General features: G+C 42.0%; 1 protein-coding gene across 4 annotated transcripts in view; it reads left to right on the top strand.

Annotated features, from left to right (window-relative positions):
• CPNE5 (copine 5) overlaps positions 1–27,665 on the top strand; it is a 203,236-nt gene that overhangs the window by 141,677 nt on the left and 33,894 nt on the right. For all 4 annotated transcript variants that reach the window (XM_056818145.1, XM_056818148.1, XM_056818146.1 and 1 more), the window contains 2 exons: positions 1,097–1,138; positions 21,233–21,308. In XM_056818145.1, coding sequence (XP_056674123.1) covers positions 1,097–1,138; positions 21,233–21,308 — 118 coding nt within the window. The remainder of the gene's footprint in view (positions 1–1,096; positions 1,139–21,232; positions 21,309–27,665) is intronic.

Here is a 27,665-nt window from a genome sequence, read left to right as displayed (position 1 = left end):
GAACTTACACAATAATGAGAGAGACGACATGGACCCACACTCATTACATAGAGGAGGCGGAAGATAAGCCCCAGGGAAGGCTCTGGTGCCTGGGGGACCAAGAGAGCCACGATTAGAAGTTCATTCAAGCTAAGTCTTGAATGAAGTCAAAGGGAACAGCAGCTGGGTGACTAAGTGGCTAGAAACAGGCTTGGAGACATAAAGTCCCAAGTTCAAATCTGTCCTGAGACACTTCCTAGCTGTGTAACCCTGGGCAAGTCACTTAACCCCTATTGTCTAGTCCTTATCAGTCTTCTGCCTTGAAAGCAATACTGATTCTAAGACAGAAATTAAGAGTTTAAAACAAGAAAAAAAATGTTTTTTAATGATTTGGTCAGGGCAACCAAGTAGCACAGTGGATAAAGCACCAGATCTGGAGATAGGGAGGTCCCGGGTTCAAATTTGATCTCAGATACTTCCTAGCTGGGTGACCCTGGGCAAGTCACTTAACCTCCACTGCCTCGTCCTTACCATTCTTCTGCTTTAGAATCAATACATTGTATTGACTCTACGACAGAAAGTAAGAGTTAAAAAAATTATTACTTTCTAACAGATGAGAGATGATGGTTGTGTGAATGGGGAGAAGAGGAAACAAATGAAAGCTATTTTGAAGGTAGAGATGGCAAATGGGCAAGTAGGTGTTGAAGCACAGAGTCTGGAGGCAGAAAGGATTGAATTCTAATTTGACCTGAGTCACTTACTAGCTGTGTAAACCTGAACAAGTCACTTCACCCTGTTTGCCTCAGTTTTTCTCATCTGTAAAATGAGCTGGAGAAGGAAATGGCAAACCACTCTAGTATCTCTGCCAAGAAAACCCCAAATGGAGTCACAAAGTGTCAGATTCTATTGAAATGACTAAAAAAACTACATCAAATACTGCAAAATGGTCACAAAGAGAATGCCTGAGCTTGAGTCACTGACCTACTACATATCAGAATCAAGATTTGAACCCAAGTCTTTTGACCCCAAGATGCCTCCCTAGAAGGAGACAGAGAGGAATATGATCCCAGGCTTGGGTCTTGAGAACATCTAGTAATTGAGAATGTTTGCCTTACAGGACCATCAAGGTGGAGGTGTATGACTGGGATCGGGATGGCAGGTAAGCAGAACCACTGAACCCAAGAAGAAGGGGCAGCTGGGGGGAGGTTGGAAAGGGGGGTCCATCAGCTTGTGTTTGGGCCACAGTTTCGAGACTTTGTGGGAGCATCAGTGGGCCAGACTATACAGGGGTGTGATGTTGGGATCATTGAAAGACCTCTCTGTCTCTGTGAATCTATCAGCAACTGGGCCAGCTGGGAGTGCCCGAGATTTCCCACTTTTTTAGACAAGGGAAGACTTTTGTTAAAGTGGGGCTTTTTGAAAGGAAAATTAGCACCTTAAGTCATTGTCCCCTACTAAGCATGGCCATGGGGTAGAGAGGTGACTTAGTGGATAGAGTCAGGAAGACCTGAATTCAAATCTGGCCTCATATATCTACTAGTTTTGTGACTCTGGGAAAGACACTTAACCTCTGTTTGCCTTGGAAGCAGCTAGGTGACTCAGTGGATAGCCTGGAAGACCTGACTTCAAATTTAGCCATAGACACTGACTAGCTGTGTGACTCTAGGCAAGTCACTTAATTTCTGTCTACCTCAGTTTCTTTAACTGTAAAATGGGTATAATAATAGCCTCTACTTCATGAGGTTGTTGATGAGATCCTATCTGGAAAGTACTTAGCACAGTGTAGCACACATAGTAGGCGCTTAATAAATAAATGCTTGTTCCTTTCTCTTTTTTCCCCCTACTTAGTAGTGATGGTTAGGTTGGAGTGGAAAGTAATATACAATATACTTCAAGCTCCTTGGAAGTAGGAATGGTTTCATTACCAGTACCTAAGCACAATGCCTCTGTTCTTAAACCCTTTTCAGTTGTGTCCAACTCTTCAGAACCTCATTTGGGGTTTTGTTTTGTTTTTTGGGCAAAGATGCTAGAGTGTTTTGCCATTTCCTTCACCAGTTAATTTTACAAACAAGGAAACCGAGGCAAACAGAATGAAGTGACTTACCCAGAGTCACACAGCTAGTAAGTGTCTGTGACTAGATTTGAAGTCAGGTCTTCTAGGCTATCCATTGAGTCACCTAACTGCTTCCAAGGCAAATTAGAACTCTCTGGACTCCAGACTCAGCACTCTATTTACTGAGCCACCTAGCTGCCTCCAAGGCAAATAGAGTGAAGTGACTTGCCCAGGGTCACACAACCAGTAAGTATCTGAATGCAGATCTGAACTTGGGAAGATGAATTTTTCTGATTCCAGATCCAGTTCTCTATTCACCTGAGCCACCTAGATGCCTCCAAGGCACACAGAATTTAAGCGACTTTCCCAGAGTCACACAGCTAGTAAGTATCTGAAGCCAGACTTGGAACTCACAACATGAGCATACTACTTGCCAGATTGGATCCGAAGAGATAGAAGGAAAAGTTCTGAGCCGATGCTCAGATGCTTAGGGCTCTATTTGACCCTTGCCTGACCACAGAGTTCTAGAATGGAAAATGAATGTATGAATTCTCACCTTCTGGCTCCTCTGTCCCAGAAATCTCCAAAAACAAAGGCTCAGAAATCCATGTTAAAAGAACAAAAAACTCCACCCAACAGGTGTACTCTGCTCTTATCGCCATAGCAACATGGATGCTTCATTCACATCTCCAGTATCTAGTCCAACATCTGGTACAAAGTGTTTATGGAAATGAATTTGAATTATCAGATTTCAGTGCTGGGGGAGAAACATTTTGATAAAGTAGAAAGTACTGGATTTGGAGACAGAGGGCTTACTTGTTGAAGAAATGAATGAATGAATGAATGAATGAATGAATGAATGAATGAATGAATGAATGAATTGAATTGAATTGAATTGAATTGAATTGATGGCAGTTTCATAGGCAATTCCAAGGGAGGAGATTAAAAATTTCCTTGAGCAGTGGCAAATGAACTGTAGATAGCTCACATCTGGGTCTGGGGTCAAGAAGACTTGTGTTTAAATCTCACCTTAGACATTTAGTAACTGTGTGACTCTGGGTAAGTCACTTAACCTCTATTTGTCTTGGAGGCAGTGAGGTGACTCCAAGATAGAGATAGCATGAGATAGTAGATAGAGAGCTGAACCTGGAGTCAGGAAGACCTGAGTTCAAATTGAACCTTAGATACTAACTAGCTGTGTGATCCTGGATAAGCCACTTCACTTGTGTCTTATCTGTAAAATGAGGATCATAATAACACTTACTATTTAGAGTTATAGAGGATAATATTTGTTAAGGACTTTACACATCCTAAAATGCTATCTAAACACCAGTTATTGTTATTATTAATTAATATTTGCATAACATTACTATTAATATTGTTGTTATTATCTGGATGCACTCAGTGATAATGCCAGAACAAAGACACTCTGCCCTATTTGATGCCACGTAGTAGGAAGGACATTGGCAGATTATAACACATAGAGAGGGGGCAATCAGGATGGTAAGGGGCTGGAAACTATGCCTCACGAATAACTGGGAATGTTTAGTCTGGAGAAGGGAAGACTTAGGGGAGGAATTGAATAAAAAGCCTTTTCAGTCCTATAGTTCCTCCTTCTACTTCCATGATGACAAGGATGAAATAGCTGAAAGAGAGACAGAGAGCGCCAAAACTAGCACAATTTCTAGAATTAAAGCTATAAATATTAGCTTTATCGTTTGTATGGTAGATATGAAATCTTTGTCTCTTGGCCATTGACCAATGAATTGACATGGTGTTGGAAGAAATGAACCACACTGATGTGAATGTTCCCCCTACATAAAACCAGAAGACAAAAAGGGAGTTGTGGCTAATTAGAAGAATCAAGCCATTGGTCAATAAAGGAACATTTATTCAGTGCCAGCTGCATGCCAGGAACTGTGCTAAATGCTGAAGAGAAATTTTGAAAAATGTTCTTTAACAGGTCTTTTTTTAAAGCATCTACTAGGTGCCAGGCACTGTGCTAAGTGATTTACCAATATTTTCTCTTATTATTCTTACAACAACCCTGTGAGGTAGATATTATTATCTCTACTAGATGAGAGAAAGATATTATTATCCCCATTCTATATACAAAGAAACTTAGATAGATGGAACTGAAGTTACTTGCCCAGGTTCACACCACTAGTAAATGTCTGAAGCTGGATTTGAACTCAGATCTTCCTGACTCTAAGTTTAGGGTTCAATTCATTGTGCCTTCTAGCTGCCTGGAAGCAAAAAAGAAATGTCGATTACTTAGATGCTACATGATAGAATATCATTAGTATAAATAAGGGGTTCAGTAGAGTTTCCTGCCATAGTCTCAGTTTCCCAATCTGAAAAATGGCACCTCATATAGCTATTATGAAAATCAAATGAGATGACATCTGTTTTTCAAGCCTTAAAGGACGATATTTATTATTATTATTATTTTAAATCCTTAAACTCTAAGGCAGATGGGGAAGGGCTAAGCAAAAGGGGTTAAGTGACTTGCCCAGTTAAGTGACTTGAGGTTTACAGGTCACACAGCTAGGAAGTATCCAAGGTCAGATTTGAACCCAGGACCTCCCATCTCTAGGTCTGACTCCCAACTCACTGAGCTACTGGCTCTCCCTAATGAGCTTACATTCTAATGGGAAGAGACAACACAGAGAGGGAAGCTAAAAAATAGGGTGCATATAAGGTGGGGGGAGATGAAGTTGCCTTTCAGTGGGTAGGAATGAGATCAAAGGGCAAAGTTAACTTCAAGTGATAGCACAGATTCTTAACCTGGCATCTGTGAACTGAAAACTTTTTATTTTTTGCTAACTTTGGATCAGTATAATGGATGTCCTTTGCAATTCGATGTAGCTTTTATTTATGGTTTGCCATTTCTGACCTGTAGAATCACTTCTTCAACAAACGAAATAAAAATGCTGCATCGAGACTCTGGTAATGAAGACCTTCAAAGCTAACTCAAAAATTTTTTAATTACAAATTTAAAAAATTATTTTGACAATGAATCTATAGGTTTCACCTATAGAAAGGTAAAGAGGTACATGATACAAATCCGGTTCGCAATGCCTAAATGAACAGAAAAGATACAAAGAAAATCCTGAATACAATCACACTGACCTGTTCTGGAGACCATCAATGCCTCTCCTCACAAATAGAATATGGAAAAAGCAAAGATAATCGATTTTCCCTATCATCTCTTTCTGGAAAACAGAATTTGTTGATCAGTTGTTCAGTAACATCTGATTCTTTGTGACCCCCAAGTGGGATTTTCTTGGCAGAGACACTTGAGTGGTTTGCCATTTCCTTCTCCAGCTCATTTGATAGAGGAAGAAACCAAGGCAGACAGGGTAAGTGACTTGCCCAGGATCACCTAGCTAGGAAGTATCTGAGGCCAGATTGGAACTAAGAGAGATGAGTCTTCCTGACTCCAAGACTGGTACTCTATTCACTGTCCACCTAGCTGCCCTTTGTTAACTAAACAGAGTAACACAGTGATTAAAAAGGAGAAAATTTCTCACACAAAAAGGAACACAATACTTCTGATCTCATGCTGCCAATAGGAAAGGAGATGCTCCCTAAATAATTTAAGTTCCTTGGGCTGCATCTCCCAACTGAAATGCCTCTCCTGACTTCCTTGGATCAGTTTCCCAGAAACCTACTATGCCTCACTGATGCAAGCTGGGTGTCACTACTGGTCCATGGAACCACCATAAGTCATTGCTTCTCTGATGAGTTGATGCTACTGTCTTCTACTGAACTTCTTCAGTAAGATGCTGCTGCCTTCTTTTGGAAGGTTTCTCCTTTCGTTTCTTTATCCTTTTTTTGAGAGGTTGCCTGTGGCTTTGGTTATTCAGTCATTTCAGTCCTGTCTGACTCTTCGTGGCCCCATTTGGAGTTTTCATAGCAAAGATACTAGAGTGGTTTACCATTTCCTTCTCTGGTGCATTTTACAGATGAGGGAACTGAGGCCAAAAGGATGAAATGACTTGCCCAGGATCACATAGTTAATAAGTGTTTGAGGCCAGATTTGAACTCAAGAAGTTGATCCTTTCTGACTCCAGACACGGTACTCTCTCCACTGTGACACAGTAGCTTAGTAAATACTTCGTTTTCTTCTCTTCCCTTCCTGTTCTCCCTTTCAGCTTCTGATCTATGAAACTATGATTATTCAAAAGAAATCAGCCTATCAATGCATATAGGAAAAAAAGCAAATGGATTTAAATACCTATTGTCCAGACTAGAACATGCAGCTGGATGCCTATTGCGAGAAGGAATCCATGCATCGTGTCTATCTAGGACAGGCACTGCAGGTGGATGGATGATGAGCCGGGGCCCAGGACTGAATAGAAAGAGGAGAGTAGGCTGAATTCCACTCAGGGAATTGTGAAATGCTTTTAATGATCCCAAGTGGCTGCCTGCCACAAAAACCCATTTTCATAAAACCAGGGTTCTCAACAAGATGCTGTGTAGTGGTGAATGTTTTGTTCAAGTCATTTCAATCGTGTCCAACTCTTCGTGACCCCATTTTGGGGTTTTTGGGGCAGAGATACTGGAAAGCTTTACCATTTCTTTCTCTAGTTCACATTGAAGATGAGGAAACTGAGGCAAACAGGATGAAGTGACTTGCCTAGGGTCACACAGCTAGGAAGCTTCTGCAGCCAGATTTGAACTCAAGAAGATGAGGTTTCCTGAATCCAGACCTGGTGCTCTGTCTCCTGGGCCACCTAGCTGCCCCCTAGTGAGCACCATAATGCCATCTTCTGCAAAAAAAAAAAAAAAAAGCTTTTTCTGATCCCCCAAGATGCTCTCTCATTTCTCGTCTACATCTTTTTATAGAATTGTTTGCATGTTGTCTCCCCCACGCTGCTCACTGAGAGAGGGGGAATTGTTTTTCACATTTTGTTTACCTAGCCCTTAGCACAGTATCCACGAGTAGCATCATATACCACAGGCATTTAATAAGTTTGTGTTGACTTGACCCTGAAGACTCCTCTCAAGAAACTTATGTTCTTTTTTTTTTCCTTAAACCCTTACCTTCTGCCTTAGAATCAATAATAAATATTGGTTCCAAGGCAGGAGAGTAATAAGGGCTAGGCAACTGGGGTCTTGTGACTTGCCCAGGGTCACACAGCCAGGCAGTATCTGAGGCCAGATTTGAACCTAGGACTTTTTTATTTATCCACTGAACCACGGAGCTGCCCCTGAGCTTATATTCTAATGGAGAAAGTGAAACAGAATCATTGAGAGCAATCCTCATGGAGAAGGGTTCCACCATCTTGGCCAACCCAATACCAAATGCCATGAATGGGCATGTAAATACACTACTTCCAGGAATAGCTGTGCCCCTCAGACCACAGGCTCTGCTTCTAGCCCAATCACTATAGCTATCATCCAGGGGAATAATGCCGTGAAAAAGGAGCACACCATCACAATCATTACCCATACTAACTGTGAAGCAACTGGTGGGCTTAAAGCCCTGCAGGGGAAACCACAACAACTTCCATACACTCCTCCCACCCCAAAGCCCTAGTATCTGTCCTGCTTTCAGACGGCCCCTGCAGCCATCTTCTAGGGAAGCAGCCCTTGTGGAGATGCAAAGACACGGAAAAGAGTATCTGAACATCAGAATCTTTGGCACTTTGAAATAGTTCAACACCAGAAACTGATACGGGTTTCTTAATGAAAATGACACCAGAGAAGATGCATTATCCTTTGCTTTGTCATTTTATCCAGAAGACCAGAGGACCTTTTTGTCTGACTTAAGTCTGGAGCCTCCTATATGTATTGTCACCCCTATGGGTGTTCTTTTGTTTTTAACCCTTACCTTCTTTCTTAGAATCAATACTGTGTATTGGTTTCAAGGCAGAACAGTGGAAAGGGCTAGGCAATGGGGGTTAAGTGACTTGCCCAGGGTCATACACCTAGGAAGTATCTGAGGACAGATTTGAACCCAGTACTCTAACCCTGGCTCTCAACAACTGAGCCACCTAGCTTCTCCCTCCCAAGGAGATTGTTAACCATTTTTTGTGTATTGTATCTTGATGGCAGTCTGTTAAATCTATAGAATCCTTCTCGGATAATGTGGTTTAGTGCAGAAAATAAAATACATGGGATTATACAGAAAACCAATTCTCCTGAATTAGAATTATAAAAAATATTTTTAAAATCAAGCTCACAGACCCCAGGTTTGGTTTGGCTTGGCTTGGTTTTGTGACTGAGCCTTTCTATCTTGCCCAGATTGGTATACAACAGCCTCTCACTGGCCTGATCTCTATCCTGATTGGAACAGACATGTTAACCTACTCATATTTTCTGACCTGGGCCAATTTGTCCCTCCTTAGGAAACCTGGGGACTAGCCTCTCCTGGGGGGGGGGAAGGAGGGCTCCTCATATCAGAGCCAGACTTTGTGGAGACACCCAGTCTGTTTTATCTGCTCACAGCTCCCAAGCAAGCTCAAGAAATCTACCAGCCTTGGCTTCCCCAGCAGCAGGGACCAAAGGCAGGCGCCATCTTGCCCAGCATAGATGCCAGATTGAGAACCTCTGCTCTCTGGTGCATGTATGGGAAAAGGAGCCCAGTACAAGAAGCCATAGACAAGTTTCCATCTACAATGGAGTGAATTCTCATACTCCTAATAACAGCATCTACCTCTCAGGGTTGTTGGGGAGGCAAATGAGATATTTGTAAGGCTCTTTACTAACTTTAAAGTGCTATATAACAATAATTAACATTTATATAAGGCAGTTAGGTGGTACAATAGGCAGAGAACTGAGCCTGAAGCCTGGAAGACTCTTCTTCCTGAGTTCAAATCCAATTTCACTTGTTGTATGACCCTGAACAAGTCACTTCACCTTAGGGACCTCAATTTCCTCATCTGTAAAATGACCCAGAGAAAGAAATGGCAAACCACTTTAGTACTTTTACCAAGAAAACCCCAGATGGGGTCATGAAGAGTCAGCCACAACTGAACAACATTTTATATAGCATTTACTATGTACCAGGAATTGTGATAAGCACTTTATAATTATCATCTCATTTGATCCTCACAAGAATCTCTCAGTTTAAGGGCTCTTATTATCCTCATTTTATAGATGAGGAAACTGAGGCAAACAAATTAAACAACCACCCAGGATCACAAAGCTAATCTGAAATCAGATTTGAATACAGGGCTTCCTGACTCCAGGCCCAGCATTCTATTCACTGTACCACCTGGGCACTTTTAAATAATAATAATAATAATAATAATAATAATAATAATAATAATAATGTGTAAGGAATTAAAATTAAGGGTTTGACTAAAATATATGAAAGTTATGAATAATATGGTGATTGTCAATTTAAAATATTATATCTCAAGTCAAAATTACTTTCAATAATTTTTATTTACAAAATATGTGGAGAGAGTGAAAGTTGAGAAATACAAAAAAGAGGGTAGAGAAGATATTTAGCCTATCACACTAAATATTGCTCTGGTACTCGACTCAGCCTGGAGTGAGACTTGTTAACCCTCAACTGGAATTAATCACTCTCCAGAAGTCAGGAAAGGAAAGCCAGCTATTCACTCATCCAAGTTCCCTCTAAAAGGCAGTTTGAGTTGGAGATGGCTCCTGAAACTGACCTCTAGCCCCAGAAATTCAGGGCTTTTGTAGTGACTTCTTATCCCTTTCCCTCTTCACAGGGGCCAATCACAGCTTTCAAATTGTCTAGCACTGTGTCTTGTGCGATCTACTTATCCTCTGGAGGTGTAAACCTTTATCAAAAGAATTCACAATTTCCTGACTGATTGAGTTGTTACCCACTTTAGCAAATGACTTGGGAACACTCTTACTTAGTGCCTGGTGAGATACTAAGAAGGGGTACTTAAGTTAGGGTTAACCAAGTATTAACTCAAAATAGACAAAGAGAATAAAGAGTTCCCTTTCACAAATGATAATTTAAAATTTTAATTATTTTAAATTAAAATGTTGACATTCACAGTCAGGTCGAAAGGGAAATTAGATTTCTTCTGCTTGGTCCAGAAGACAGTACCAGGACCTATTGATACTAATCAAAGTGATACTAGGAATCCTGAGTCCACTAGTACATCAGAGGCCCAATACTCTCCATCCATTTGCCAGTTCATAATCTTTCATGATTGTATCTCTCCAGCTATCTGAGATGGCAGGCTCGGTCCCACCTGATCCAATGAGCCTTCCACAGTTGTCCATGTTACCTACTAGCACAGGACTTGCTCCCTATATATTTGACCCAAAGGGTAGTTGGCATCTCCATTGGAGAGGAGAGGAGACATCTGTGTTAGACCTGGCATGGAGGGTTAAGGGCCTAGACAAGCACAGTAGAACTGAATATTATGAGAAGAATGAGAAGGAAGAGAGGGCTCCTGGCTAGGGAAGGCTGGAATGGACAACCTCTGAGGTCCCTCCTAACATAGGGTCTCTAAGATGAAGAAAGCTTGATTTCTGTACTATAGAACTAAAAATTTCATGACAATTCCTTGCCTTCAATTGGATCTGAAATTTAATCAATGTAGGGAATTCCTGGAGAGGGACTTCCCCTTCTATTTCTGTAACCTAGAGTATTTTTTTAAATCCTTACCTTCTATCTTAAAATCAATACTGTATTTTGGTTCCAAGGTAGAAGAGTGGTAGAATGAATTAGGCAATGAGCATTAAGAGGCTTGCCTGGGATCACACAGCTAGGAATATCTGAGAAATCTGAGGCCAGATTTCAACCCAAAACTTCCTGTCTCCGGGTCTGGATTTCAATCCTCAGAGCCACCTAGCTGCCCCCGTGTAACCTGTAGTTTTTAACTACCTGGGGAAATTGCTCAGGCTGCATAGCCAGAATTTGTCCCAGGTGGGATTTGAACCCAGCTCTTTACCTGCTGTGTCTTGTTGATTTTCTTCCTGACAGTTATTGCTTTCTGAAACTGAAATGGGCTTCTAGTAGAATGGAAGATAGAGAACATCCAACGGTGTGCTGGAGCTCAAACTCATTAGAGCCAGTGGTTAAATTTACAATGTGACTTCACACCTCAGAAATGGGCAAAGACTGCAATTCAGGGCTTGATTCATTGCCTTGTTTATTGATTAGACTTAATAAAGTAATGAGAAAAATGTTAATAACGTAGATTAAACTTAAAAGCTAGTCATTTGTGCAATTTTTCTTCCTGGAGAGCTGGTTCTTAAATACTTGCTAGCATATCTTGGACCACAGCATTAGCAGTCTTAGAACAGAGGATGACTGACCACTTATTAGGGATTCCATCCAGGAATGGGCTAGAAAGTAAAAAGAGTGTTTTCCCTGGAGTACGAGGGCTTAGATTCAAATTCTGCCTCTGATGCTGTATTATTGTGGCAAGTGCATTAACCTCCTAAGTTCATTTTTCTCCTCTCCAAAATAGGAGGTTGAACTAGATAGTATGTGACAGTAGTACCAGAACCTTGCAATTCTAAGATTCTAGGATTTTTATTGTTATTTTTCAGTTATGTCTGAGTTTTCCTGGCCCTCTTTTGGGGGGTTTCTTGACAAAATTCTAGAGTGGTTTGCCTTTTCCTTCTCTAACTCATTTTACATATATGGAAACGGAGGCAGGTAGGACAAAATGACTTCCCTAGGGTCACCCAGCTAATAAATGTCTAAGGCCAGATTTGAACTCATGAAGATGAGTCTTCCTGACTCTAAGTCTATTGCTCTATCCACTGATCCACTTAACTGCTTCTGAGATTCTAGGATTACCTGTTTATTAAAAACAAGTCATATGATTTCATCATTTTTCTTCATATAACAACAACTTCCTAAGTGGCCTTTAGCAAGGGGAGGGGAATTTCTCTCCTTAATTCTCTTCCTCACCTTTCCTGGTTTTTCTTGTATTTGTTACAAGTGTAAACTCTCCAAGGCAGGAACTGTATCCTATCTGCCCCATCACAGTACTGGGCACACAGTCAAAGCTGAGAAGTTGATTAAAAAAAGTGAGAAGAGAAGTCACTTCAATGACTCCCGTTATCTGTTGTATCAAATCCAAATTCCTTGGCGAGATTTCATTTTCCTCCCTTTTCAGCTCACCAATCTCATTTTACTCCAGTGCTGCCTCACCACTCCAAGTGGGCCCTGCTCATATCTCATAATTTGCTTGTTTCTTCCCCTTTTCTTGACACATTTCTGTGGAATGCCCCTCTCCTCTTCCCTTTTTTCAACCAAACTTGAAATTCTTCCTATTTTTTTTTAAACCCTTACCTTCCTAGTATCCATTCTAAAACAGAGGAGCCACCAGAGCTAGGCAATGGGGGTTAAGTGACTTGCCCAGGGTCACACAGCTAGGAAGTGTCTGAGGCCAGATTTGAAACCAGTACTCTCAATCCACTGGGCCACCCAGCTGCCCCCAAGCTCACATTCTAATAGGGAAAGACAGAACCTAAATGGGAGCTGGAAAGGAGGAAGGGAGTGGATGCCCAATGAGGACAGTATTGGGCATGTAGTCAAGAGCTGATAGAAAGGTGAGAGGGGTTATTGTTCATTCATGTCCAACTCTTCTTGAACAGATATGGGGTTTTCTTGGCAAAGACCTTGGAATGGTTTGCCATTTCCTTCTCCAGCTTATTTTACAGATGAAGAAACTGAGGCGAACTAGGTAAAGTGACTTCCCCAGAGTGACCCAACTGAGGCTAGATTTGAACTCAGGAAGTTGAGTCTTCCTGACTCTAGACCTGGTGCTCTACCCACTGTGCCACCTCGCTGCCCTGGGAGAAGAGAGAATCTAAGGTGGAAATCTGAAACTGGGAATCTTTAATTACTCCCCTAGACTGTTGTGCACTGAAGAAAGCAGTGGATTTGGGGTTCGAGAACCTGCTTGTGAACCGGAGCTTTGTGGCTTCTTCTCTGTCTGATCTAGGGCAAGTGACCATCTGGGTCTTTCCTGACTTGTGAAATAAGGAAATTGGTCTCTGCTGTCCCTTCCAGGTTTAGGTGTGTGATCCCAAGGTCCTCTGACCCATCAGAACGTTTAGCAAGGTCTCAGCATCCGAGTGTGAGTCCAGGGAGCCTCTGAGGGCTTGGGCTTATGACTTCAAGCAGGTAGTTTTCCCATTCTACCAGACACCAGATTCCTGAAATTCTGCCCTATCAGTAGAACACATTCCCGTGAGCTCTTCTTGAGCCATCATGATTCTTTGTTTTGTTTTGTTTGTTTTTAAATCCTCACCTTCTGTCTTAGCATCAATGCTGTGTATTGGTTCCAAGGCAGAAGAATGATAAGGGCCAGGCAATGGGGGTTAAGTGACTTGCCCAGGGTCACACAGCTAGGAAGGAGCCATCATGAGTCTAACCATGGCCATGAGAATTATAGGCAAGCAAACTCTTGCTTTCACCTATGGATAATAAAACGTACTGTACCATGAGATTTTATTACAGCCATTGGTTTAGAGCTCAAAGGGGCTTTCGAGATGATCACTAAACAATAGCTCAGATTTATAGAAACTTTTGAGGTTTATAGCTTACTTTCCAGTGCGCCAGTTAGGGAAAGTTTTCTTATCCACCAGGATCCCAAAATGAGAAGCAGCTGTGGTATAGTGCATAAGGGAATTAGGATAATAAAAATAATAATAATGGTGACAAAAGCATAACAATGATGACAACAATAATAATAGCCAGAATTTGTATTGAAATGCAAGGTTTGCAAGACACTTTATAGATATCTCTTTTTATCCTTAGAACAGCCTTGGGAAGGGGCGACTAGGTAGCACAGTGGATAGAGTGCCAGATCTGGAGTCAGGAGGATCTGGGTTCAAATGTGACCACAGACACTTCCTAGCTGTGGAACCCCAATTGCCGAGCCCTTGCTGCTTTTCTGTTTTAGAACTGATGCTAAGCCAAAAGCTAAGAGTTAAAAACAACAACAACAACAAAACAACCCTGGAAAGTAGATGTTATTACTATATCCATTTTATAGATGAGGAAATTGAGGTAGATGCACTTAAGTGACTTGCCTGGGGTCACATAGCTAGTGTTTGACATCAAATTCAAACTCAGGTCTTCTTGATCCCTTGACTTAGGGCAGCTAAGCAACTGAAGTGGCTAATGTGTAGGGCCTGGAGGCGAGAAGAACTGAGTTCAAATTTGACCTCAGATACTTGCTGGCTGTATGACCCTGGGCAAGTCACTTAATTCTGTTGGCCTCAAACTGTTGTCCTTATCTGTTAAATAATTTGGAGAATGAAATGGCAAAATGTTCCAGTATCTCTGCCAAGAAAACCCCAAATGGGATCACAAAGAGTCAGATGTGACTGAAAGGGACTGACAACAATACACTCTTTAATAAAAGCTTTTCTGTTGATTGACTGATTGATTGATACAGAACTCTGCGATATAGGCGATTCTCACCTGGCCTCTTAGCCACCCTCTTACAGGATCCTGAATTAGTCTCTTCTTGATCTTTTTGTTTGGTTCCCAAGAAGTCCGGAGTGTCAGTGCAGAACGTGCCTGATTGAGAATCAGGATATCTGGAATCAGTTAAATCCAATTGTGTTTATTTTATTTATTTAAAAAAAAAAACAGATCCTTACCTTCGGTCTTGAAGTCAAAACTATGTATTGGTTCCAAGGCAGAAGAGGCTAGACAATGGGGGTTAAGTGACTTGCCCAGGGTCACACAGCTGGGAAGTGTCTGAGGTCAGATTTGAACCTAGGACCTTCCATCTATAGGCCTGGCTCTCAATCCACTGAGCCACCCAGCTGCCCCCTCCAATTGTGTTTATTAAACATTTATTTCATAAATGCCCAATCTGGGCACTAGCCCTGGCAATTCAAAGACAAAAATGAAATAGTCTTTTCCTTCAATAGGATTTCTTTTAAAAAATATTTGTTTTTGTTCAGTTGTATCTGACTCTTTGTGTTTCCATTTGGGGTTTTCTTGGCAAAGCTACTGGAGTGGTTGGCCATTTCCTTCATTCTACAGATAGCAGACTGTGGCAAACAGGGTAAAATGACTTGCTCAAGGTCACACAGCTAATATGTGTCAGAGTCTGGATTTGAACTCATGAAGATGAGTCTCCAGGATTCTAAGCTCAGTGTCCTATTCATTGCTCTGCTAGAGATCTATGTTCTGCTGAGGTGGGAGAGAGAATAGATCATATACACAGATAAATAAATACATACAAGATATATATATATATATATATATATATATATAAGTAAATATAAAGCATATGAAAAAATAGTACAAAGGGATTCCAAGAACTAAAAAGTAAAGATCTGAGGTCAAATCCAACCTCAATCACTTAGTAGCTGTGTACCTCATTTTCCTCATCTATAAAATGGGAATAATAATATCACTTACCTCTCATGATTGATGTGAAAATAAAATGAGATGATATATTGGTAAAGTGCTTAGCATATTGCCTGAGTAGAGTGGTCACTTAATAAATGCTTGTTTCCTCCTCCCTTCTAGGGATAACAGGGCACAATTGGAAGATTAATTTGACTGGAATGGAGAATGCATAAAGCAGAGTATTATGAAATAAGGCTGAAAGGGTCAAGTTATAGAAGGTTTACATTTCAGTCTAAGAAGTTTCCATTTATCCTGGGAGCAGTAGGGAGGCACTGAAGATGTGTGAGCAGGGGAATGACATGGTCGAATCTGGGTTTTAAGGAAAACCGTCTTGGTGCCTTTCTAGGGGATGGATTAGAGAGAAGAGAGACGGAGACAGGAGCCCAAGTCTGTTGAGAAGTGATGAGGACTTGACCTAGAGTGGTTGTTGTGAGGGTAGGGGCAAGGGAACAGATGTGACAGATGTTGTAGAGGCAGGATTGACAAAACTTGGAGACTGACTGGATATGGGAGTTGAGGGAGTTAAGGGTGACTCCAAGATTGGAAAACAAGCCGGTTTTCTATTTTTTGTTTTTGTTTTTGCTTTCAGCAGAAACTGAGGTCAAATTCTAGTCTTAGCTGCCTCTCTCCTTTTGTCTCTCTTCTTTCTCTTCCCCCTTTCTTTCTCTCTCTTTCTCCCTCCCCCTTCTCTGTCTCTGTCTCTCCCTCTCTCTTCCCCTTTCTTCCCTCCCTTGTGTGATCGTAGACAAATCACTTCCTCTCCCCCAGCCTCAGTTTCCTTATCCACAGTACAGAGATAATAATATATACTTACTAAACCTACTGTATATACTTCAGAGAACAACAGTAAGGAGTCACACAGAGGCTAAAATACTCTGCAAAATGAATAAATGTAAGCTGTAGGTATTATTACTTTAGTCTCTTGGTCTAGGCTTTCTTCCACAGCTGCCTGAGAAGTCAATAAGCATTTATTAAGCCCTTTCTAAAGGCCCAGCTCTTTGAGAAGTGCCAGAGATGCAAAGAAAGGCGAAAGCAATCCCTGCCCTCGGGGTGTCCTAAATCTACTGAGAGAGACAATATTCTAATGAGATATTTCCCTTCTGCCAAATCCCAATCCTTTAATCCCTATTCTCCTCTTGGTTTTCTGGGGCCTCTGCCTCCCTTTAGCCTTTTGTACAGCTCTGGACATCTGGCTTACCTTGGTCTTTGCTGTGCTGAACCCCAAAGAACACTCTGTTTCTGTTCCTCTTGTCCTCCCTCCCTCCTGCTTTGTTTCTGTCTGCTCTCCCTTCCTTCCTCTCTCTTCCCTTCCCCCTCCTATCTCTCGTCTTTGTCTCCATCTCTGCCTCACCTTCTCTCTCTGTCTCTCTCCCTCATTCATTTTCTCTCCCTCTCTGTCTCTCTCTCTCTATCTCTCTCTTTCTCTTTGTCTCTGTTCCTCTGACTTTCTGTCTCTTCCTCCCTCTCCTTCCCTGTCTCTCTTTTCCCTTTCTCTTCTCTCCTCTTCTCTTCCCCCTTTTCTTCTCTCTCCTTACTTCTCTCTGTCTCTTCTTTTCTCTTTCTTTCTCTTACCCCCTCCTCCTTCTGTCTCTCTGTCTCTCTCCCTCTCTCTTCTCTTATACCCTTTCTCTCTCCTCTCTCCTGTTCTCTTTCTCCCTTTCTCTTTCTCTCTCTCTCCCTCCCTCTCTTCTTTCTCTCCTTGTGTCTCTCCTCTTTCTCTACCTTCTCTCTACTTCATTCTTTCTCTCCTTCCTGTCTGCCTTCTCTCTTTTCTTCCTTATCTTTCTCTTTCCTTCTTCCTTGCTTTCCCCTTCCCTGTCCTCTCTTGTTTCTTTCTTCTTCTCTCTGTCTCTGTGTCTCTCTCTCTGTCTCTGTCTCTCTGTCTCTCTCTCTCTTTCTCTCTCTCTCTCACACACACACACACTCCCTCACATAATACATGGGAACCATAAATAAGTAACCGTAGCTAGCACAGGGCTTCCTGTCACAAAACTTGCTGTGCCCTAGGGTATATGACATCTGCACAAATGCTTTTAAAACAATGCATGTCAAGTACGTCACAAAAATGGAGTTGACCCCAGAGCCAGGGAGACCTATTTCCGTGTCCTCTGATACCTCCTGGCTGTGTGACCCTGGGCTGCCAGTGCTTTAGGCAGCTCTCCTCTATGTCACAGGGAAGGTGCCACTCTCCATTGACAGAGAGAGTTCCCCTATCTGGAAATTCCCTAGAAGAGTGAAATCCAAGGTCCAGGCCCTAGCCATAGCCCTCTTAGCTTTAGGAGGCATGAGCAAAGTGCTCTTTAAAGTCTTTACTGATCTGGAGGGTCAGAGAAGGCTGTTTGGAGAAGGTGATAGAGTAGCTGGGCTTTAGAGGATGGGTAGTGGTTAGAGCACCAGACCTGGAATCAGGAAGAGGCCAAATCTGGCTTCAGATACAACTAAGTATATGTGACTCAGATACTAGTAAGTAAGATTGTGTGACCCTCAGCAAGTCACTTCATCCTATTTGTCTCAGTTTCCTCATCTGTCAAATGAGCTTGAGAAGAAAACTTGGCAAACCACTCTAGTATCTTTGCCAAGAAAACCATAAATGGGTTAAACATAATTGAAACAACTGAACAACAACAACAACAAAAATTATCAGTGGAGAAGCTAGGTGCCACAGTGGCCAGGCCTAGAGATGGGAGGTCTTGGGTTCAAATTTGGTTCAGACACCACCTAGGTATGTGACCCTGGGCAAGTCACTTAACGGCAGTTGCCTAGTCTTTATTGCTCTTCTACCTTGGAACCAGTACTTAGTATTGATTCTAAGATGGAAAGTAAAGCTTTAAAAAAATTCACCTGGCATTCTAGGTATAGGGACGATTAGGCAAAAGCATGGATGTGGAAAAGAGCACATTCTGTATGCAAGGAACATCACAAATAGAAGGCTAAGGAAGGGACCTTAAAGATTTTGTAGAACATCTCACATTTTCTAGATGGAAATCCTGAGGTCCAGGTGACTTGCCCAAGATCACACTTGTCATGGGTGGCAGAGCTGGAGTTTGCATGAAGACCCTTTGGACTCCAAATTCAGTGCTTTTCCAGGTACTCCCTGGTTTTTCAGAGATGGAAAGTGACTTTTTGGCAGAGGCATAGATTATGTGGAGGGAAGTAATAGGATCTGAGGCTACAAATATAGAGTGGAGGAAAGAGGGTAGAGGCCCTCGAGTGCTATGCAGAGGAGTTGGTATTTTTTTCTCCGAGGATAAAGGAAGCTGGAGGCTTTTTGGCAGGGGAGGGATATATTAGATCTCTGCATAAGGAAGGTTATTCTGGCAGAGGTAAAAAGGATACATAGGAGGGGGTGTGAGTGACAGTGCTACTCCTTTTGCAAAGCCTCATTAAAAGCAAATTTTCAAGAGTAACATCAAAGAAAATGCTACTAGCTGCTCAGTTCTTAAATATACATATGTGTATCCAGGGGGTGGTTGTAGGGTAGAGGATGAGAGGAGAAGAGAATTGGAAATGGGAGATGGGGATGAGAAGGGGGAAAGAAGATGACAAATGGGAGATGGAAAGTGATGGATGGGAAATGGATAGATGATTGGGAATGGTGGACATAGGGAGTGAGAATGAAGGATGGGTACTGAATAATGGAGGACAGAGGATGGAGAATTGGAAATGGGTGATGAGAATGAAGAGTGTGAGATGAATAGGAATGTGAGAATGGAGAGGTGGATAATGGGATGGGAAAGGGATATGGAAAGTGTGAAAGAGCTAATGGGAAATGGAGGATGAATGATGGAGAAAGGATAAAGAGGACAGCATGGAAATGCAGGGGTGAGAATAGGGGATATGAAAGAGGAAAAGATCATCAGGTTGGGAATGGAGGATGGGGAATAAGAATGAGGAATGAGAGAGAGGGATGGATAATGGGGAATGGGGGGTAAGGGGTGAAGGATTGAGAAAGGACAAAGAGGATGTTATAGAGAATAAGAAAAGAGGAATAGTAAAAGAAAGATAGATAATGGAGAGCTAAGGATGAGGACTAGGAAATGTGTGATGGAGATAGGATTGAGAAGTATGTATGTATGAGAAGTGCAGGTAGGGGATGAGGAAAAGATAATAGGAGACTAAGGATAAGGAGTGTGAAATGGGCAGGGAGGATGGGGAATGAGGGTGCAAAAGGGATGGATAATACCAAAATGGGAAAATCAAAGATGGGGAAAAGACAAAGAAAGGACTGAAAATGGGTCATAGGAAGTATGAGTAGGGAACAAGATTAGTAAAAGAGAGATGGATAGTGGAGAACTATGGATGGGAAGTAGACAGTGGATGATAGGAATAGAGATTATGGAAGAGGGATACATAATGGAGTATAGGGATGGAGGATGGAGAATAGTGATTGGTAGATGAAAGATGGAGATAATCTCCTAGACAACCCTGAGAAAATCACATAGAATTCTACCTGCTTTAGTTTCTTTCACTCTTTTTCTTTTCTGAACCATCCTTCCAGCCACCTGGGCTTGTAAACTCAATGTCATCTCCTTGCTCTTTTTCACCCCACCTTACCCCCATATCCAATCACTGGTCAAGTCCTGACTGCTCTGTCTCCATAACATGTTTTGTACACACCCCTTCTGGCACTGCCACCACCCTGGTGCAGGCCCTCGTCACCTCATGCCTCAACTATTGCAATAACCCATTGGTTGGTCTCTTTGCCTCGAGTCTGTACCCACTCCAGTGCATCTTTCACTCAGCTGCCAGAGTGATCTTTCAGGCACTATCAGCCCCTTAGTCAGTAAATTCCAGTGACACAGGATCAAATTTAGTTTGGCTTTCAAAGCCCTTCCCAACCTGGCCCACTCCTATCTTTCCAGTACCTTCCCAGTATTCTACAATCCAGTGAATGACAGCCTGGCCTCATGACTCTGCCTTGCACAAGACACTCCATCTTCTGCCTCCTGAGAGTTGTCCCTGGCCTTCCCACATGCCTGGGATGTTCTCCCTCCTCCAGGCTTCCCTGGTTTCCTTCAAGTCTCTGCTAACGCCCTACCTTCTACAAGAAACCTTTCCCAATTTCCCTTAATGCTAGTCACCAGTAAGCTAGTGCTCTCTAGTGACCATCCCCACTTTTTCATTTCTACAGCTTGTTTGGAAGCAGCTAGAGAATACAGTGGATAGAACACTGGATCCAGAATCAGGAAAATATGAGTTCAAATCCAGCCTCAGACACTTACCAGCTATGTGTCCTTGGGAAGTCACTTCACCCTGTTGGGCTCAGTTTCCTCATCTATCAAATGAGCTGGAGAAGAAATTACAGACCACTCCAGGATCTCTGCCAAGAAAATAACAAATGGATTCAGGAGGAGTTGGACACGACTGAAAAAATGACTCAATGGCATATACAAACTATTGTTTCATGTGTTTAATCATTTTCTCTTATGTGTGTGTCTGACTCTTCCTGACTCCATTTGGTGTTCTCTTGGCAAAGATACTGGAGTGATTTGACATTTCCTTCTGCAGTTCATTTAACAGATGAGGAAACTGAGGAATGAAGTGACTCTCTTAGGGTCATCCAGCTAGAAAGGTTCTGAGGCCAGAATTGAACTCAGGAAGAGGAGTTTTCCCAACTCCAGGTCCAGCATTCTATCCACAGCACCACCATTCCTCATAGGAGTTCCATTCCAGAACTGTCTTCCTCAGGGGTGCTGGCCTTCTCAAAGCAGTAGGGCCAAGGCAGAGCTCTGCAGCAATAAAGCTCTAATGGTGGAATTTTGGATTTTTTTGAGGGAGATATTTTGAGTCAGGAGGAAGAGGAGAGGGGTAGAGAGGGAGGAGTGTGCCTGGGGCTCAGGTTGTTTTGCTTTTCCTTGCAGTCATGACTTCATTGGGGAGTTCACCACTAGCTACCGGGAGCTGGCTCGTGGGCAGAGTCAATTCAACATTTACGAGGTGAGTCTGTCCCCTGCTTCCAAAGCCTTCTGTTTGCTGTACATTCCAAAGGAGCAAAAGAGCACATAACCTTTAGGGAAGGCCTGAATCTGGGGAGGGCTAGTCTGGGGCTGTAAAAGCCCAGGCTATGATTTCAGATGTCCCCTCAGCCCTTGCCTAGTGGCAGCCCAGGTGTCCAAGGGTCTCTATTTCTCTGTCCTATTTTCTAGAATTGGGGGGAAGTGGGTATAGGAGGAAGCACCAAGTAGGAAAGTGAGAAATCCTGGGTTTTAATCCCAGAATACTCACTAGCTAGTTGCCTTTAACCAAATAATTTTTCCTCTCTGGGACTTGATTTCTTCTATAAAATGGAGACAATATATATATATATATATATATATATATATATATATATATATATATATATATATATATAAGAATTGCTTATGGGCTCTGGGAGGGGGGAAGGAAGAGGGGAGGGAGACAACAAGAATCATGAAACTGTGGAAAATTTTTTTTAAAAATAGAGAGAACATTACTAAACACATCAGCCTCATCCACTTAATTCCTGCCACTGAACCTTTGCCCATGTCATTCCCTGCCACCTTTAATGTTCTACCCCTTCTCTGAACAGCCAAATCCTATATATCATTAGAGGCTAAGCTCAAGTTCTACCTCCTTCCTGGATTTTTTCTCCAGAGATCCCTTCCCCCACTCTTCTAAACAACTTTTATACTTAATGTCTATAATCAACTCATTTTATCACTTGATAAGAATTAGGACTCAGCCTATGATCTTAGTGGTATAGAAAACTCCTGGGTTAGGGAACCTATTCCCCTTAACAATTTACAGTCTTAAAGACCTGCCTGGGGCTCTGAGAGACTGGCGCTCCAGTAAGTCAGTCAGTCAGTGCTTTGGATTTATAAGGTGCTGTGTTAAGTGACAGAGAACTTAATTCTTCCTGACCCTATGTCTTCTGTTATGTCAAGCTACCTTTAAAGTGCCTTTTATAAATGTATGTGTGTGTATACATATAGATATAGAAATAGATATATTCAGATCTGGCCTCAGACACTTCCCAGCTGTATGACCCTGGGCAAGTCACTTAACCCCCATTGCCTAGCCCTTACCGTTCTCCTGCCTTGGAACCAATACAGAGTATTGATTCTAATATGGGAGGTAAGGGTTTAAAAAAATATATATATACTTATAAATAGTAATATAATAACATTATCATTATTTAAAATAGTATATATTCTATATAGTAATATTCTCTATATAATTAATCATTTGAATAATTATATTTATACATTATCTATCCATTGAGCCATCTAGCTGCTCCCTCTAAATATATATATTTTTAAATCCAGATTAAAAAAAATAAACAGCTCGTGATTCCAAGAAGTGAAACAATTTCCCCAAGTCACACAGCTAGCAAGTGTCAGAGCCTAGTCGTTTGCATTTAACCTTTTATTTCATTGATATAAGGTATTCTCATTTTGGTCAGTTGGGTGGTACAGTGGATAGAGAACTGGGCTTAGAATTAGGAATACTCATCTTCCTGAGTTTAAATCTGGCCTCAAACACCTACCAACGGTGTGACTCTGGGCAAGTCACTTCACTTTATTGACCTCAGTTTCCTCATCTGTAAAATGACCCAGAGAAGGAAATGGCAAACCACTTGAGCATCTTTGCCAAGAAAACCCCAAATGGAGTCATGAAAATTCAGATACAATTGAAACACCTGAACAATTCTGCTACCGCTTCCAACTAAGAAATCCCCTTTACTCAGGCAACTTAGCAACTTTTCTGCAAACTATATTTTTTTGAGAATATATAACTGAGAGGTTAAGTGACCTGTCTAGAGTGGCACAGCCAATGTGTGTCAGAGGTGAGGCTTGAACCAAGGGATTCTTGGGTTATATGTATTGCCCTCTAGTTGTTTTGTGTGACTCTTTGTCTCATCTGTTCACTCCCCAAAACTGTAAGTCCCCTGAGAGCAAGGACCACACTTTCTTCTTGCCCTGTGTCCTCCACTGGACCTAGCACAGGGCTGGGCACACAGTAGGTGGTCAATAAATTCATTTATTGCACTGAATAAGGGTCAAAGGATACAAGTAGATAAAGCCTTCATTTTTAACATTTACTGGATACGTATTGCTTTTCTTGTTCACTGCCTCTGAAGGGAGTGGATGATGAGACCACTTTCTTGTTGGACTCTCTTTTTAGTCTTTTTAGGGACCAAATGATGAGGGAAGATCAGAATATCTAGAATCCTTCACACTTGGGAGACCCTGATCCCTCAAGGGAAAAGAAACTAAATGAATGACCTTCTGATTGCGGGTTTTCAATGAAACCACTTTAGGACATGAAGCTGTTTCCATTAAGCCCCTGAAAGTGGAGAATTTCCCATCCCACCCCTCCAGAAAGTTTCCCTCCATCCAGGGGAACTTTTTGTAACTCAGTTGTGTCCAATTCTCCATGACCCCATTTGGGGTTTTCTTGGCAAAAATCTTAGAATCAATACTTATTCTAATGATTAATTATATATAGAAAATTATTATATGGAATATATACTATTTTAATTTTTGATTATAATATTATTGTTATCATTTACACATTTAAATATATGCATATATTATTTTAAACCCTTATCTTCCATCTTAGAGATAGTGTGTATTGGCTTCAAGGCAGAAGAGCGGTAAGGGCTAGGCAATGGGTGTTAAGTGACTTGCCCAGGGACACACAGCTAGGAAATTACAAACCACTAGCCGTGTGCCTCTGTATAATTCACTTTTACCCTTTGCCTCAATTTCTTTATCTTTCAAACTTGAACCCAGGACCTCCTGTCTCTAGGCCTGGCTCTCTATCCACTGAGTCACCCAGTGGCCCCCTGCTTCAAACCAGGGTTTATTTGGCAAAGACTCTCAAATGGTTTGCCATTTCTTTTCCCAGGTCATTTGACAGATGAGGAAACGGAGGCAAACAGGACGAAGTGTCTTGCCCAGGGTCACACAAACGATAAGTGTCTAAGACCAGATTTAAACTCAGGACCTCCTGACTCCAGGTCTAGAAAGCTGTCCTTTGTGCCAGGAAGACGGGAGGGGACCTTAGAGGGGAGATTGCCCCAGGCTTTCTGGAAGCCACTCTGGCTCTTGGGAAGAGCAGGAAGGCATCGCTCCCCTGCTGAGAATATTGAGTGTTGCGGAATTAGGGAGTTTGTGTTTAAGTCCTGGCTCTGCCACTCACTAGGTGCCTGGCCACACCACCAAGAGACAGGAGATGGAGGGAAGAGAGGGGGTTGGGAGCCAGAGGCCAGCTCTGTGTTATTTCCCAGAGGCCCCTAGGGGGAGCCGCTCCTCTGCAGGTGTCCCGGCTCTCTCCAGCTGGCCTCCCCCAGAGAATAGGGAAGGGGACCCGATGGTACTAGCCACCCCACCCCCAATTTTACAGAGGAGAAAACGATGGTGCCTAGAGGTGAAGGAGAGAGTTTCTCCAGCTAGCTAGCCATGCTTCACATGGAGTGCTTTCTCTGTTCCTTGCTGAAATAAATTGGCTTTTTCAGTGTCACTAACCAGTTTGTATCTCTGAGCACAGGAGTAGGATAACTTACATTTTTATATCACACATTGACGTTTCATGTGTGTGAATTTGCACATGCACGTGTGTGCACGTGAATGTACCTTTCAACCTTCTTCTTGTAGCTACCCTTGCCCTTCTTCTCATTTCCTCCCTCTACACTTAGTGATGAACCCTCCCCTCTGCAGATGACTCTCAGCCAACACCAGCCCCACTCTTGGCTCCTCTTGACCTGTCTCCTTCCATATTCTGTAGGACCCTGCTTGCCCCTTCAGTCCTAGGATCACAGAGCTGGAAGGGAACCCAGAGACCCTCTTGTTCGGCCCTTATGTCTGCCTGTCTGTCTTTCCTTATCCACTGACTCCTTCCCTTCTGCTTTACAAACATGCCCAGATCATGCTCATCCTTAAAAAAAACAAAACCAAACCCTTTTCACTTGACCCTACCATCCCCTCCAGCTATCTTGCCTTTCCTAGCCAAGCTCTGGCTGCCTCCTCTTTTTTCACCTCCCACCCATTTCTCAACCCTTTGCAATCTGGATTCAAACGAAATTTCTCTCTCCAAGGTTTCAGATTGCTAAATCCAATGACTTTTTCCCAGGCCTTGTCCTTAAATTCTCTGAAGTGTATAATGATGATGACGACGATGATGATATCTAACTTTTAGATGGCACTTTTCCATCTGACTTGCAGCTGAAATCATTCATATGTTGTCTTCCCCCATCAAAATATATTAGATCTTTAAGACAGAAACTCTTCCTTCCTTCCTCTCTCCCTTCCTCCCTCCCTCCCTTCCTTCCTTCCTTCCTTTCTTTCTTTCTTTCTTCCTTCCTTTCTTCCTTCCTTCCTTCCTTCCTTCCTTCCTTCCTTCCTTCCTTCCTTCCTTCCTTCCTTCCTTCCTTCCTCTCTCTCTTCCTTCCTTCCTTCCTTCCTTCATTTTTTTCTTTCTTCCTTCCTTCCTTCCTTCCTTCCTTCCTTCCTTCCTTCCTTCCTTCCTTCCTTTCTTTCTTTCTTTCTTTCTTTCTTTCTTTCTTTCTTTCTTTCTTTCTTTCTTTCTTTCTTTCTTTCTTTCTTTCTTTCTTTCTTTCTTTCTTTCTTTCTTTCTTTCTTTCTTTCTTTCTTTCTTTCTTTCTTTCTTTCTTTCTTTCTTTCTTTCTTTCCTTCCTTCGAATAACTACTATGTATTGGTTCTGAGGCAGAAGAGCAGTAAGAACTAGGCAGCTGGGTGACTCATTGTGGACTGAGAGCCAGGCTTAGAGATGGGAGGTCCTAGGTTCAAATGTGACTTCAGATACTTCCCAGCTGTGTGACCCTGGGCAAGTCACTTAACACCCATTGCCTAGCCCTTACCACTCTTCTGCCTTGGAACCAATACCCAGTATTGATTCCAAGATGGAAGGTAAGGGTTAAAAAAAAAAAATTAGCAGCTGGGGTTAAGTGACTTGTCTGGGGTCAAATTTGAAACCAGAACCTCCGGTCTCTAGGGTTGGCTCTCTATCCACTGAGCCACCCAGATGCTACCTTTCCATGGATTTTAGAGACACTATTCTGTCCTGGCTCTTCTTTGACCACTCCCCAGTCTTCTTTGTTGAGTTATCTTCCATGCTGTACACTTTAGTTACAGTCTTTGTACAATCTCAAATCCTACAAATCAATATGAGGCTGGACCTTCTTTCTCTACTTTCATTCTAGCCTCTGTTTTTCTATCTTTCTCTCTCTCTCTTTCTGCCTCTTTATCTCTGTTTCTCTGCATCCCTGCTTCTGTCTGTCTCTGTCTCAATATTGTTCTGTCTGTGTTTATATTTGTGAACCTCCTAGGGTTCAATATGATCAATATGCAGAAGTAACTAGATGTCACAGTGGTCAGAGTTTGGTTTAGGTCTTTTTGGGGTGGGGCGTCATTCTATTTTTAAAATATTTTTGTTTTTGTTTTAAATTTTAATTATATTCTGACAATGGTTTCATTGCCTTTTTAGGGAGGAGTTAGCCAGGGAGACCTCATTGACCTTGTGTGACAAATTTCTAGTTGCAAAACAGAACCTATCGCCATAGCTCTTAACCAGATTAGTTGAGAAAACTCTCATCACCACTTACTGTTGTTCCCTTTAGTCTTGGTGTCTTTGCTCATGCCATTTTCTAGCCCGAGAATATAGTTCTTTCTCAGCTTCCCTCTCATGCAGTCTCTGATTTCTTTTAGCTTCCCATTGCTCAAGTGCCACCTCCTACAGGAAGCCTGTCTTGATCTGCTCAATTAATAAGCTTTTTTTTTTTAACCCTTACTTTCCATCTTGGAATCAATATCATGTATTGGTTCCAAAGCAGAATAGCAGTAAGGGCTAGGTAATAGGGGTCAAGTGACTTGCCCAGGGTCACACAGCTAAGTGTCTGAGGCTAGATTTGACTAAGATCTTCCATTTATGGCTCTCAATCTTTCTGGCTCAGCCATCTAGCTGCCCCCTCAATAAACATTTATTAAGTACCTACTATGTGCTAGGCTGAGGTTATTGAGGAAAAGAATGAAAGTCCCTGCCTCAAGGAGCTTATATTCTAATAGGAGAGACACATAAAGAGATACATAGTATATATAGGGCTAGAACTCTCCTGCCTCAAATTACTTTGTATATATATTTTGTGTTTAGTTATTTGTGTCTGTGTTTGCTTTCAATAGACTAAAAACTTGTTGAGGAAAGACACTATTACAAGAGCCAGTGTAGTATAGTAAGTAAAGAACTATTTTGGTTTGGTTGGTTTTTGTTGGGTTTTTTTTAAACCCTTACTTTCTATCTTTGTAATAACTCTA

The sequence above is a fragment of the Monodelphis domestica genome, chromosome 2, assembly GCF_027887165.1.
Source record: "Monodelphis domestica isolate mMonDom1 chromosome 2, mMonDom1.pri, whole genome shotgun sequence".
Taxonomy (NCBI): Eukaryota; Metazoa; Chordata; class Mammalia; order Didelphimorphia; family Didelphidae; genus Monodelphis; species Monodelphis domestica.
The sequence above is the reverse complement of the archived record's forward strand: the minus strand, read 5'-3'. Positions and strand labels throughout refer to the sequence as shown.